Source organism: Neolamprologus brichardi, chromosome 3 (genome assembly GCF_056152115.1).
Source record: "Neolamprologus brichardi isolate AB-2024 chromosome 3, ASM5615211v1, whole genome shotgun sequence".
Classification (NCBI taxonomy): domain Eukaryota; kingdom Metazoa; phylum Chordata; class Actinopteri; order Cichliformes; family Cichlidae; genus Neolamprologus; species Neolamprologus brichardi.
In genome coordinates this window covers 53991498-54004821 of record NC_142106.1, presented here as the reverse complement: position 1 = coordinate 54004821, position 13324 = coordinate 53991498, and the positions used below count along the sequence as shown (strand labels likewise).

Below are 13324 nucleotides of genomic sequence, written 5' to 3'. Positions count from 1 at the left end.
ATCCACACAGCATGTGTATATAAACCATGGAAGAAGCAGGAGCTTTCATTGTGACACACTGCTTAGCTTCACAGTGTGTGTGACACAGGTGGGTCACTTGGATTGGCAGAGGTGAGGCCTGGTAAAAAGCTACAGCTGTAAACTGTAACAGTGCTCATATAGGGGGCTGCTGGGGTTGTCTCACTTTTGGATGCAGCCTCCAGAGGCCGTTAGTGGAATTGCAGTTTTTGGCTGATATGAGGTGACACTTTTGTCTGTGTCCTCTCACCGTCTGTGAGAGATGAGTATCCACCATGTGAGTCCCTCCCTCTCCACCAGTCGGTCAGACGTCTGCCCGTCCTCCAGTCTGGTTCGGCTAAAAGGGAGATTTTCCTTCCCGCTGTGGCCAAGGCCTTGCTCATTGGGGTTGACCGGTTGGTGGGATTTTCTCTGTACTTCGTGGTCTGTGCCTTCAAGTGACTGTTGTTGTGATTTGGTTGATCACAGAGACCTAAAAGACCTGGTGACCTCTAATTTCCTGCTTCTAAATCCAGACAGAGGCTGTTGTGCTCGGCCCTAAAACTCTTAGAAACAGCATCATCGTGGCTCCAGTGAAGCTGTGAGGAGTCTTTGAGCAGAATATATCATTCAGTGTGCACAAACAACCATGTAGGTCTGTGAACTAAGCTGAGAGTGATTCTAGCTGCACGATTGTGAGTCAGTGTTATCAGACAAGTGCCATGAAAAGCCTCGAAGCCTCCAGTTAACCTGAAACGCTGCAGCACGAGTACCAACAGGAAGTAGAAAGAGAGCATGTTTGTCACATATTAGCGCCTCTTCACTGACTCCCTGTTAAATCCAAGATTTAAAATCCTCCTTCTGACAGACGAGGTCTCGAATAATCAGCCTCTGTCGTCTCTTAAAAAGCTTGTAGTACAAAGTTATACTGATAGAGCACTCCCTCCTCAGACTGCAGCCTTATTTGTTGTTGCTAGGTAGAATAGGAGGCAGTGGCTTCAGCAGTGCCTTCAGCTGTCTCTCAGTGGCCCATCTCCTGTGGACCAGCTCCCAGCTTGGATTCATGAGACTCCCCATTTAGTGTTTGTGTTTTTTCTCTAAAGCTTATTGTTAGAACTGGATCAGGTGTCTCTGAGCGTATCCCAGTAACACTGCAGTAGGAGGGCTGCTGGGAGACTTCATCATCTATCACCATGTGTTCTCTTTGAAAGCTACGTATTTGTTATATAAGATAACGTAATCAGGCACTGTTAGCATCTCTGTTTGAACACTTATTAATAGATATACATGACAACACACTGCCACAGTACTAAAATAGTTTAGCAAAATGCATTTAGAAACAACAATGTACACGTCATGTAAGTTCATATAAAGTTTCATCCAGAAACTTTACATGAACCTAAAGTGTTGTTTAGTTAGTGGGTGGATGGCTGAAGGGTAATCTTGGTTTCCTTTGTTTGGGACAAACATTTGGGAATGTTTGTTTGAGAGGAAGAATAAACTGTTTGGATCAGTCAGGGGTTCGATGTCACATCCCTGAGCTAAAGTCTGATTTCCCTGATATGTGATCATCTGTAGTTTAACAGGAGAGCTGTCTTTACTTTGATCAAACCTCCTCCTCTTGTTCTAATGGAGATTCTGGATGTTCACAGGTATGATCCAGTGACATGATGGAGAGTTTAAAGACGCGGCTCGAGTTCCCCAGCCCCGTCATACAAGCCCAGGTAAGAGGCGGACTCTGCTCTGTGACTCCTCCCATCCAAATGATACCAATGATCCTTCCCTTGTCTGATTCCACAGGTACGAGTGATTTGTTAATGATAGAGGTAAACTAAGTAGCAGCTCACACAGGCAGAAAATCTCTACCATTAACAGGAATTCAGCAATACTCATAAAAAAGTCTCCTGATAAGACAGAGTAAAGAGTAACGTAACTATTTGATAGAGTAACATGACTGTAAGGTGCACTGATACATGTGTGCAGCTGTTGGAGGATTTTAAAGAGACATGAGATGAGTTTACAGTGTAACAAGATCCAAGACACAGAGTTACTTTGTATGTTTGTTGGCAACCACGAGGGTTTCTGAGTCACTCACACTCGTGTGTTTAATATGTTTATGTAGAGGAGAGGCAGGTTTTACTGAACACACACAGACTCAGGTCCCTGTAGGCACATTCATTCATTCATTCACTCATTCATTAATTCATTCATTCATTCATTCATTCATTCATTCATTCATTCACTCATCCATTCATTCATTCATTCATTTACTCATTCATTCATTCATTCATTCATTCATTCATTCATTTACTCATTCATTCACTCATTCATTCATTCATTCATTCATTCATTCATTCATTCACTCATCCATTCATTCATTCATTTACTCATTCATTCATTCATTCATTCATTCATTCATTTACTCATTCATTCATTCACTCATTCATTCATTCATTCAGTCACTCATTCATTCACTCATTCATTCATTCACTCTGTAGTGTTGGTTTCTCTTCCTCTCTTTGTTATTGTGAATAATGGTACAGAAGTGTGATTTTCTTGTGTTGTAGACGGTGAGAAGTCTTGTTGCAGCTGTCTTAAAGGAAAAAGGGTCAAATGGGCAAATCACCTGGTCCTGTGCTCAGGTGAGTTCCTGTAAGAGTCACATATGATCATTTCTTTAGTTACATGAAGTATAAAAGAGCAGGAACATCTGCTTCATGTGGTCCTGTGTTTTATCCTCAGTGACTTTGACACATCTGCTGTGAGGCTGACACCTCTGATCTCACAGTGTCAGCTTTGTTTTTATACACAGATATAAAATATGGATATGCACTGATAAACGATCATAGTTATAATATTTCTGACTGTCTGAGTCCAAATTGAATCAAACCTTGTTGGGATTGAATCAGTGCTGAGCCCGAGTGGCTGAACTGAGTGGGACAGATTGCATTCTCACGTGCACCTCTGTCTTTGTCCGTTTTCATTCAGGGCTTCAGTGCATGTGTGGAAATGGCACAGATCGTTTTGTTAAACTTCTGAAACACTGACTGCATCACTGTTGTTGTTCAGGGCCCAGCACTGGAAGCTTTGTGGCAGCAGTGCTGCAGTGACTGTGCTGTGGTGTGTTCAGCGTGCTGTGACACCTTGGTGTTATTGGTGGACCAGGGCCATGCAGACCTGGACTACATCCTCAATGGTGTCCTCAACCTCCTGCCTTCTGCAAGGTATGCAACGCGCAGTTATTGGACGCCACGATCCTGCCTCAGAAAGCTCAGCTCAGCTGTTTGTCAATGAGTCTGACAGAGGCTCTGTAACCTGCATCCATGCAGCGTTACAGCCGCTGCACAAAGGCACAACATGAAAGATAGACCTCAGCAGGACGAGGTTGTGTATCAGCAGGACAAAGAAGGCTCTCTTTAGCATGAGAATGCTAACACTGTGAACTGAGAAGAGGTATGAAGAAGGCCGTGTATGTCCACTGTTACTGGCCATCGTCACCTACAAATTCAGTCTTTAAATCCCTTTAAAGGCCCACTCACACCTCGCCTCAGGTGACCTCAAAGGTCACATGATGGGTCGCGGAAAGGTCTCATAGTGGTTCAACCCTTAACCCTTGGTGTTGACAGTGACCTACGCTTTTGTTTATACTCATGTGATGACGCACATGACAAATAGCTCGATGACCATCTCCAAGGAGGGAAACGCCCTGTAGGGTTTAAATATGTGGGTCTCTCCACCTTGTATAAGAAGTGAAACATCTTTAAAACTTAATCAAGTCCAGTCGCCTTCTTTTCCAGCTACCAGTGTGTAACATGGAGTCAATGCTTCCAGTGCAGGAACCCGACTGACAGTCTACAAACTGAGTTAGACACATGGAGGTCACAGCTTAGTCTGTGCTGAGGATAAATCCACCATGTCATTGCTCTCCATCAGGGCTCATGTGAAGTAAAGAAAATAGCTTTGAAAGTTCAAACTGGAAACATGAAAATGTTAAAGGTCACTGTTCCACAGTTCAGAGCTGGATGCTCTCTAATCTGGACGCTAACCTAGTTGTGCAGCATAATGTAACTATTTGAAAACATTTGAAGCAATGAAAACGCTCACACTGTTAGTTTTTTCAGTTATTCTGACTCTGATGTCCAACAGACACACTCAAGGGTTGATAAAAGTCATTCGGCGATTGTTGGAGATGCAGGCTGACCAGAGCGATGGACACTTCACCTGTCCGTATTCTATCAGGTAAGTATCTCATGTCTAATATCTAGAGATGTTCAAACATATTGTCCTGTGTAATCTATCAAGCTACATATAGCTTGTAGCTTACTGCTAGTCCAAAGAAGCAGCATTGGTCCACCACCCACTTGAAGTGCCGTAGGGGTCCGGTGCTCTGTCTGGTGGCAGTCAAAGGCCCTGGTGCTTCAGTCCCAGCTATAAACTGGCTCTTGGAGCATGAGAATCCCAAACTAGTGCATGAGGTTGAAAAATACTGACTACATGTAAAGAGTGAGAGGTGGCAGACAGGGAATCTGTCCTGTGGATGAATGCAGACTTCACCTCAAAGGCAAAGACACTCGTGAACATCCGTATAAAAATCAGCGGTGCAACAGAAAGATCTCCTCTGTCCAAATTGTCTGCCAGTGCTCTGAAACACCAACAGACTTTGAGTCACAATAAATAGAAGAAACTCCTGATTGTTTGCTTCCTTTGTGCTGGAACGTGGGGAGTGCTCTGATAGGCTGACGAGTTGGCGCTGTATTAAAACTGAGGGTCTGGAAATGGCGTGCTGAAGGGTGACACATGTGGTCAAACAGGTTCCGTCATGTGAAGACTGGAAACACGGAGGAGTAGACGTCTGGCCCACAGTGCAGGCTGTCACAGGCACAGACGTGAGCTTCCTTCCTGCACTTGGAAAATGATTGAACAGGCACACAGCACTTCATTCAAAGGCTGATCTATAATGGTATCAGTGGATGCATTAGTGTGTGTGCAACTGCTAACGTTTTGTCTCTCACACTCGACTCTGGTTAGAGGTACGTGTGAGTACACCATATTTTAAGCATGTTTTCATCCTCACAGGTGGCAGCTACGTGACATTGTGCCTTTAGATTGTCACTGTGGGAGTGGGTGTATAAATCCAGTTTGTGTGGAAACAGTATGGATGTTGGAGGACTATTTATATGACTGCATTCTGCGAAAGTGACGATGTGTAGCCAACAGTAAAGGATCGATGCTTTAAAATAACACTGTCAATAGTTTTTAGTGTTGACAGTTTGCACTTGTTCTTTGGAGAACTTGTAATTCAGTTTTATTCATACAGCAACAAATCACAACAACAGTCGCCTCAAGGTGCTTTATATTGTACAGTATATCCTATAATAACACAGAGAAAAACCCAACAATCATATGACCCCCTATGAGCAGCACTTTGGCGACAGTGGGAAGGAAAAACTCCCTTTTAACAGGAAGAAACCTCTGGCAGGCTCAGGGAGGGGCGGGGCCATGTGCTGTGATTGGTTGGGGTGAGAGAAGGAAGGCAACAGGTCTTGTGTGGATTGAGGCCTTCTTAGTTTGTCTTCGTTATAATAGACTGACTCAGTGGTTTGTTGGGAGCATAACTTGAATCAGAGCTGGGACACTGACCCGTCCATTGCAGGAGCAGCCCTCACCCGTACGTCACAGCCCTGGAGAACAGAGTGGACTGCTGGCCGGCTCTGCTGTTCGAGATCGATGACTTTATCCAGAAAGCTGTTGACAGGTAAGTCTTACTGGTTCCTATCGTAGCTGTTATGTTGTACACTACTTTGAAGACAACTGGACATTATGAGATGATCTATTCTCAGAGATTCTTATGACTCCAGTGTGTGTGTACGTTACAGAGATAAAGAGGCTTATATCACCATGCTGGCCCCCTTCCTTCGGTACCTATACTGCCAACCTCACAGGCAACCCGAGCACGCGCTCCTTCGACAGAGTCTTCTTAGGGTGATGCTGCCCATTCAGGGAGGATCCAGGTCCGCCCCCCAGAACAAGGAGCAGGAAACGCTGTCCCCAGTGTCTGACAGGCTGCTGCTCTGTCTTTGTCAGCTGGTTCCACACATGCAGGTAACAAACTGAAGTTATGTTAGGTAACTGTACAAAGACACGTCAACGTGTTTCCACTCTGTATGTTACACCATCGTTCATTTAAATGTGTCTCTCTTATTTGCATACGCTCAGATTGACAGGAAGTAACTAATACAGAGAGCAGGATGGAGCTATGTCAGCCTCTCCTCTCTGTCCTGCAGGTGGACAGCGTGGAGGCAGTCCTGGAGCTGTGTGCGTTTGTGGGCGCTCTGCTCCAAGATCTAACTGGGACCTCTGGAGACCAGTGGAAACCAGAGAAAGCGGCGCTGGCTCTGCAGCTGCTGTGTGCGTGTCGGCGATGCCTCGAGTTCAACGGAGACTGCAGACCAATAATCGGCTTAATGCAGCAGCTTGTTCCAGCCTGTCAGGTGATCGCTGTTTGTAGACAATCAGACACCAGCAAAGATAAAGAAGCCACGCTGCTGTGCTGGTTAACGTGACGTAACGTCATGGCTGTCATCAGGTTTGTTTACACTCACTTGTGTGATGGAGTCAGGCTGTGCACCCTCAGGCTACAGTCACATTAAAGAAAGCAGTGTTGGAGACGCTGTGTGACCAGAATTAGTGTGAAAAATTAGTTTAGACTAATTCTCACTGAAGCCATCAGAACTATGAACACGTGTGGAAGGAAGTAACTCAGCACATGTTTTAGATTCGTCACCCTTTGCTTTGATCGCTGCTCTGATCCTCTGGATGAGCTCCATGATGGGTCACCTGAAGTGGTTTGTTCCCAGTGATGCTGAGCACTTGTTGGTCTCTGCGCTGCATCTCATCCAAACAGCTGATTAAAGCTGACTGAAACTTCATCACAGAAACAGCTGTAGTGACGGTTACACAGACCTTCTTACGTAGGGATTAAATGAACTGCTCTACAGTGGTGATTGGTTCATGTAAATACAGAGTCTTCTTCACACACTGTCTCCATGCTGGGACCGATTCTGTTTACACGTTTCACCTTATTAACATCATTCACATCCTGCAGTTGGAGCCTCTCTGAGAGGAAGCCTGACCATCGATCCTGTCCACGCCTACAAAACCAAACATGCTGACTTATTTATTAGCTGTCAGTCTGCTGGTGATGTCAGTATATGGAACAAGATGCCTTCTGGCCTATAGAGGTTTACACATGTGGGTCAAATGTCCCCCATTGTGAACCTTGTCAGTGCTGTAATGTGTGAGCCCTCGGGCTTCTGTGGCCTGTATTGACCTGTTGGCATCGCTGTTTGTTTTCTGCAGGAGTTGCTGTTGGATGAGCTGATGATGGGCGTGGCCTTGCTCTTGTTGGAAGCCCCTTCAGATCAGCTGACCAGCCTTCTCAGACTTGGTAAAGTGATTATTTTGGACAAAGCTCTGCTGGCTTTAGCTTCCTTTAAGAGACTTTGAAGCAGTGAAAGAATTAGTGGGAACAAAACTGTGTGTGCAGGTCATGGTTGGAACCTCACAGAGCTTTGTGTCCTACATGAGATATTCTTTCTCTTAACACAGCACTGAGTTTGGTCCCTGAACAAGCGGAGGCGTCGCCCTGGTTGAGTCCGGTCCTGATTCTCCCCGTGTTGCAGCTCCTGTCCTGCTTGGGTCTCACTGAGCCGCTGTCTGACCAGAACACACACAGCACCAACCACAGGCTGGCTCACAGCCTGCTGCACAGAGTTAGCAGGCCCGCAGATAAACCCCAGCAGGTAACTCAGCAGGTAACCCAGAAGGTAACAGAGCAGGTAACCTAGCAGGTAACCCAGCGGGTAGCCTAGCAGGTAACCTAGCAGGTAGCCTAGCAGGTAGCCTAGCAGGTAACTCAGCAGGTAGCCTAGCAGGTAGCCTAGCAGGTAACCTAGCAGGTAGCCTAGCAGGTAGCCTAGCAGGTAACTCAGCAGGTAGCCTAGCAGGTAGCCTAGCAGGTAACCCAGCAGGTAGCCCAGCAGGTAGCCTAGCAGGTAGCCTAGCAGGTAGCCTAGCAGGTAGCCTAGCAGGTAACCCAACAGGTAGCCTAGCAGGTAGCCCAACAGGTAACCCAATACGTAACCCAACAGGTAGCCTAGCAGGTAGCCCAACAGGTAGCCTTGCAGGTAACCCAACAGGTAGCCCAACAGGTAGCCTAGCAGGTAACCCAACAGGTAGCCCAACAGGTAGCCCAACAGGTAGCCCTACAGGTAGCCCAGCAGGTAGCCCAACAGGTAGCCTAGCAGTTAGCCTAGCAGGTAACCCAGCAGGTAGCCTAGCAGTTAGCCCAGCAGGTAGCCCAGCAGGTAGCCTAGCAGGTAACCCAACAGGTAGCCCAACAGGTAGCCCAACAAGTAGCCTAGCATGTAACCCAACAGGTAGCCCAACAGGTAGCCTAGCAGGTAACCCAACAGGTAGCCCAACAGGTAGCCTAGCAGTTAGCCTAGCAGGTAGCCTAGCAGTTAGCCTAGCAGGTAACCCAGCAGGTAGCCTAGCAGTTAGCCTAGCAGGTAACCCAGCAGGTAGCCTAGCAGGTAACCCAGCAGGTAGCCTAGCAGTTAGCCCCAGGCCTGTTTCTCACATTCAGTTTTTGGAGTCTTTCTTTGAGGTGTAGCCACATAATTCAAACACTGTTACAATAGTGCAGGTAGCTGTTAGGTGGTGAGTGGACAGAGCATTAGAGCATAGACGACATCCATCCAAAAATATTGTTTCCCTCTCAGTGTCATAGCAACAGGGCTGTCTTTACTGCCTCTTCTTCAGGGTCAGCATCCAGTCTCTGGAGTGTTGTTCCTCTGGGATGCTTTGCTTGATCCTTAAATTACACTTCATTAACATTCATGGTGCATCTGTAGCTTTGCTCTTTGTTCTTTATCATTTGTTTCATGAATCTGTCTCCCTCAGCCGGCCCCATCACTGCCTCTGTCTCTGAGTTCCTGGTATAGTGAGCTCAGCGTGTCTTTGTCGGTACTGCGCAAAGTGGCCAACAATCCAGCAGCGGCGACCGATTGGCTGTTGGCGGTCAGCTCCGCCCTGTCGTCCAGCCAGCGCCTGTCCTCCTCTCTTGTCCTGATTGTGACTTATCTCATCATCATGGGTCAGGAAAACATCTGCCAGCTGGCTTTGAAAGCAAGCCAGGCTGTCGCTGCTGCCGACCCCTGCCAGGTAGATAACCCACACAACTGGTTCTCTTAAATCTGTGGCCTGAATATAAAGTAATGCATGTTGTTCCCTCTGACATGTAGATATGTTGTATGTAAGGCAGCTAGCTCGTGTTTGTCTTTCTAAGAGCAGTAAACACATGTTGATAACCTGGTGTTTTGGCACCAACACATGACTTTGAAATGGTTCAGATCAGCAGGAAGATAAAAGCTGTCACTGCTGTGTGATTGCTGCTAATCTGCTGCCGTATAAAGGGAGAGGTTAGGGAGTGCTCTAAGGGGACAGACTTCCCTCTGGACTTGTGTTGGAGTCACTAGCTGCAGATGAAGTGTGAAGTTTACCCCTCATTGTTTCATTGTACCCCTAATGTTTGGTTGGTGTGTTTGCTGATGTGGGCGTTTCCCTCTGCAGGTCCCGCCCCTCATGCTGCTTCTTTTGTTCAAACTGACCAAAGAAAAGAGTCCCGTCCTGGCTCACGCTGTTCTCACAAGCCTGCCAAACCTCGGCACTCATAAGGTACGCAGCACGACTAAGAAGAACCTGTACTGACTGTGAGCGTCTGGAGACGGGGCTGGAACATCAGCAGCACCTTTCTACTTCATCTGAGCGCTCACAGTGTGTTTTAGTCCATCATACACACAGATGAGCTTTTATCTGTGGGGTCATCCAGGTCATGTAGTCTGAGGAGCTTTTCTTCATCCAGGAGGCTTCTAGAGTTTAAAAACCAGTGACCCGCGTGTCCCAAATACCCGCATGTGAGCACAATCCACCAATAACAGTGAATAACTGAAATGAACACGGACAGTGTTTCTTGTACCCAGTTTGTAGGAGCTGGGATTGGACCACAGCAGCCTCTGTGTGGGATAGATGCAGTGCTCTGTAGTATAAAGCACTCTGTCAGTGAGCTGGACTCTCCAAACCAGCAGTCATCGTCTAACATCTGCCTTCTTCAGCTGTAACCGTGTGTTTCTCTTGTAAACTTGGCTCTGATCATATGTGCTGTAATATTCCAGCTTTGCTTCCCGATCGTGCTGCACAGTCTGCACATGCTGGCCGGCTCCCCCAAGCTGAGAGCAGTGGGACTGCGCCTCATGACCGCTCTGTGGAAGAAACAGGTTTGCAATAATAACGCATTACCATAAATGTCATATTCATGTGTTCAAAGCTTCTGTTTGTCTTTGATTGTGTGCTGCTTTGGTCATGTCTGTAAGGACCGGGTCTACCCAGAGCTGCAGCGTCTAATGAGCCAGCAGGACAGCAGGGTGGTGCTGGGGAGGGACGCCCAGTGGGAGCAGATCCTGGCCAGGGCCGCCTGTGTCAGGGACATCTGCAGAGAGAGGTGGGTCCTCCCATACTTACAGAAACAGTGGGCACTTCCTGCATTCACTGGTTCATTCATTCAGTGGACTTTGCATGCACAGTGCAGACAGTGTGAGCTTCCAACACCAGGACTCTTCATCTTCCCTTCTGATGAGTAATAATCACTGACTGGACTCTTCATAGATGTTTCTGCTCAACAAGCTGATAAAAGTTCAGAAAAATCTTTGTTTTTTCAGTCACATCAACTTTGCTTGTTAAGATAAATGAATGCACTTTGTAGCTTTGCAGTGAATGAAGCCTCAGCTCGACGCTCCACTGAGTCCCTGTTTCTCCAAAAATCAGCAGGAGTCCAGTTTGAAATCTTTCAGAGCAGCTACACGTGACTGAATCCAGAAGGATCAAAGTCTTACAAAGTTCAGATCAAACAGAGAGACTGCGAGGCAGCTAACTTCCTGTCTCTGCCAGACTATCAAAATAAAAGCATACATTTGAAGCAAAAGAAATCAAACTATTATTATGTCAGTCTGTAAGCATTGCTTCCCATATAATACAACTCTAAGCAAGTGAGCCATAACTTTATACTTTTAACCTTCAACCCAAAAACTATGTTGATCATATAAACTCCACAAACTGCATCCAGGCTCCTGCACACGTCCTTTACATGTTAGCTGTTAGCTAATGCTTGTCAGTGTTTGTGAACTGGCCTTTATGTGTGTTGATGAAATCAAACAATGATTTTATTTGATTATTTCCTTTGTTCTAACCAGCTGGTGCACACTGCTCATCGTCCCGGGGCCTGTTACACCTGCTAACATGTACATGCAGCTTTGTTAGCATTAGTGAAAACCTGGGAAACCCTCTGGATGGATGCTACAGCACAAATTTAGCAAATCATTGAGCTGTTTCTTGTTCTCACAAATGCTTACGTTTGCTTTTATTGTAAAACATTTGCAGCCAGAAGAGTTTGCAATGATAAGAAGCTGTGTGTGGCATTTACTTACTTACACGTGTCCTGGCACTTTTAATGCTTTTTTTTAATAAAAATGGTAACAAAATGAGAAGAAACACATTTTCCACTTTGTCCACGCTGATGTGTGTGTTAACCAGGCCTTACCAGCATGCAGGGGACATGGTGGCTGCCATTTCACTCACTTTAAAACAGTGCAACAGACCAGACCTGGCAACCCCGGCTGCTCTCGTCCTGCAGGGACTACAGGAGCTGTGTCGAGCAGAGGTACCTCGTCTGTCTCCATTTGTCTCTTTAAATTCAGGAATCATCTTTTTTCTGCATCATAACTTTTGAATCTTTTCCAAAGTTCTGGTCTTAAAAGAAATCTTTCTTTCTCAGGTGGTGGATATTATCTCAGCATGGAGAACTGTTTGGCCTGAGCTCAGCTGTCACTCACAGCCAGAGGTGGTTCAAGCCATCGCTGAGCTTTTGGCTCTGGTGCCTCAGCTCACAGTTAAATCAGAGCAGTACGAGGTGCGTCGTAACGTTCATGTTCCTCTGTGTTGAGGAGCTAACAGAGTGACACAGGAACTCCACCAGGTTCTGTTTTTCTCTGTGGTTCTGTCTGTAAACAGGACTCTCACCAGCTGTTTGTATCACCTCACTGTAGAGTCACATCTCTACATCACTGTGTTTGGTAGCTAAAGTTAGCACATCAATGTAAAGTTGTGTAGAAGCACAAAGTACAGACGTGTGAGGGTCCAGTCCTCAGAGTCCTGTTCTGCTCGGACTTCACAGTAACTAATAAATGGATCAGCGAGTGTGAGCCTCTTTTTAAAAACAGACGTTTTGGTAATTTGTTGCTCTGGAGGATTCAACACAGCAGCAGAGGCCGTCCCAGCAGATGAATCCTAGACCATGCAGTGCTGCTTGTTGGAAAGCTCTCCTCCTCTCTAACAATGATATGGCAGTACAGCTTAGGTTTGCAAAGTGGCATCTAAACAAACACAAGACCAAAGGCCAAAACCAAACATGGCGTATTAGCACAGGACGCCTGATAGGGATGCTTTTGGGTTGCAGCCACAGGACCTGTGCAGCACCTTGCAGTCACTGAGTCAGACACAAACTTCTCTGCTGTGTGAACTGAAGCTTAGAGAAAATCGCTTCATGCAAAATGCCAAAGATCCAGAGCACAGCAGCAACTTTCATATACATGAAAGCTAATTCTGGGTTTCATTAAGAGCGGCGTCCACCTTCACTGTGTTTGAAGGAAATGTCGTGCAGATCGTGCTTTAGGTCAGTGCAGCGATTTGGCTGAATGAAAGTCTGCAGAAAACATAAGAAAAGGTTGGAAAACTCTGTTGATTCTAGTGTGTGTGTGTGTGTGTGTGTGTGTGTGTGTGTGTGTTAAATGTGCATTAAATTCACTTCTTATTTTTTGTCATTAGAAATTAAAAGAAGAGGTGGTCAGCATTCTCTGGACTTATGCTCTGAGCGAGGTCTGTATATACTGTATCTACACACAGCTGACATGATGACTCCTACATGCACAAATATGCTGTGATGTCACATAAGTTTCATCCTCTTGTAGGAAACAGAAACATGTGTCTGCACCTTTGTGTTGTAACAGGATCCAGAGGTGGCCAGCTGTGGCTACAGGGCTTTGGCAGCCTTTCCTGAAACAGATCACACCATCAACCACCTTCCTGAGGCAGTTAAGAGTCCTGCTCCACTCTCATAACAACATCAGAACAGTTTCTAACATATTAGCCAGATCATTTTGCAATGTTTCTTTATTAATTGTCCTCAGACGTTAGTCAGGTGTAACTATGAGGC

General features: G+C 46.1%; 1 protein-coding gene across 1 annotated transcript in view; it reads left to right on the top strand.

Moving 5' to 3' along the window:
• LOC148105845 (focadhesin-like) overlaps window positions 1-13324 on the top strand; it is a 32238-nt gene that overhangs the window by 1299 nt on the left and 17615 nt on the right. The window contains exons 2-18 of the mRNA XM_087838904.1: window positions 1650-1721; window positions 2565-2639; window positions 3067-3221; window positions 4144-4236; window positions 5651-5752; window positions 5874-6099; window positions 6282-6488; window positions 7357-7444; window positions 7606-7811; window positions 8962-9222; window positions 9631-9735; window positions 10233-10334; window positions 10431-10558; window positions 11647-11773; window positions 11888-12022; window positions 12937-12987; window positions 13119-13202. Of these exons, the coding sequence (XP_087695030.1) occupies window positions 1665-1721; window positions 2565-2639; window positions 3067-3221; window positions 4144-4236; window positions 5651-5752; window positions 5874-6099; window positions 6282-6488; window positions 7357-7444; window positions 7606-7811; window positions 8962-9222; window positions 9631-9735; window positions 10233-10334; window positions 10431-10558; window positions 11647-11773; window positions 11888-12022; window positions 12937-12987; window positions 13119-13202 (2202 nt within the window). The 5' untranslated portion in view covers window positions 1650-1664. The remainder of the gene's footprint in view (window positions 1-1649; window positions 1722-2564; window positions 2640-3066; window positions 3222-4143; window positions 4237-5650; window positions 5753-5873; window positions 6100-6281; window positions 6489-7356; window positions 7445-7605; window positions 7812-8961; window positions 9223-9630; window positions 9736-10232; window positions 10335-10430; window positions 10559-11646; window positions 11774-11887; window positions 12023-12936; window positions 12988-13118; window positions 13203-13324) is intronic.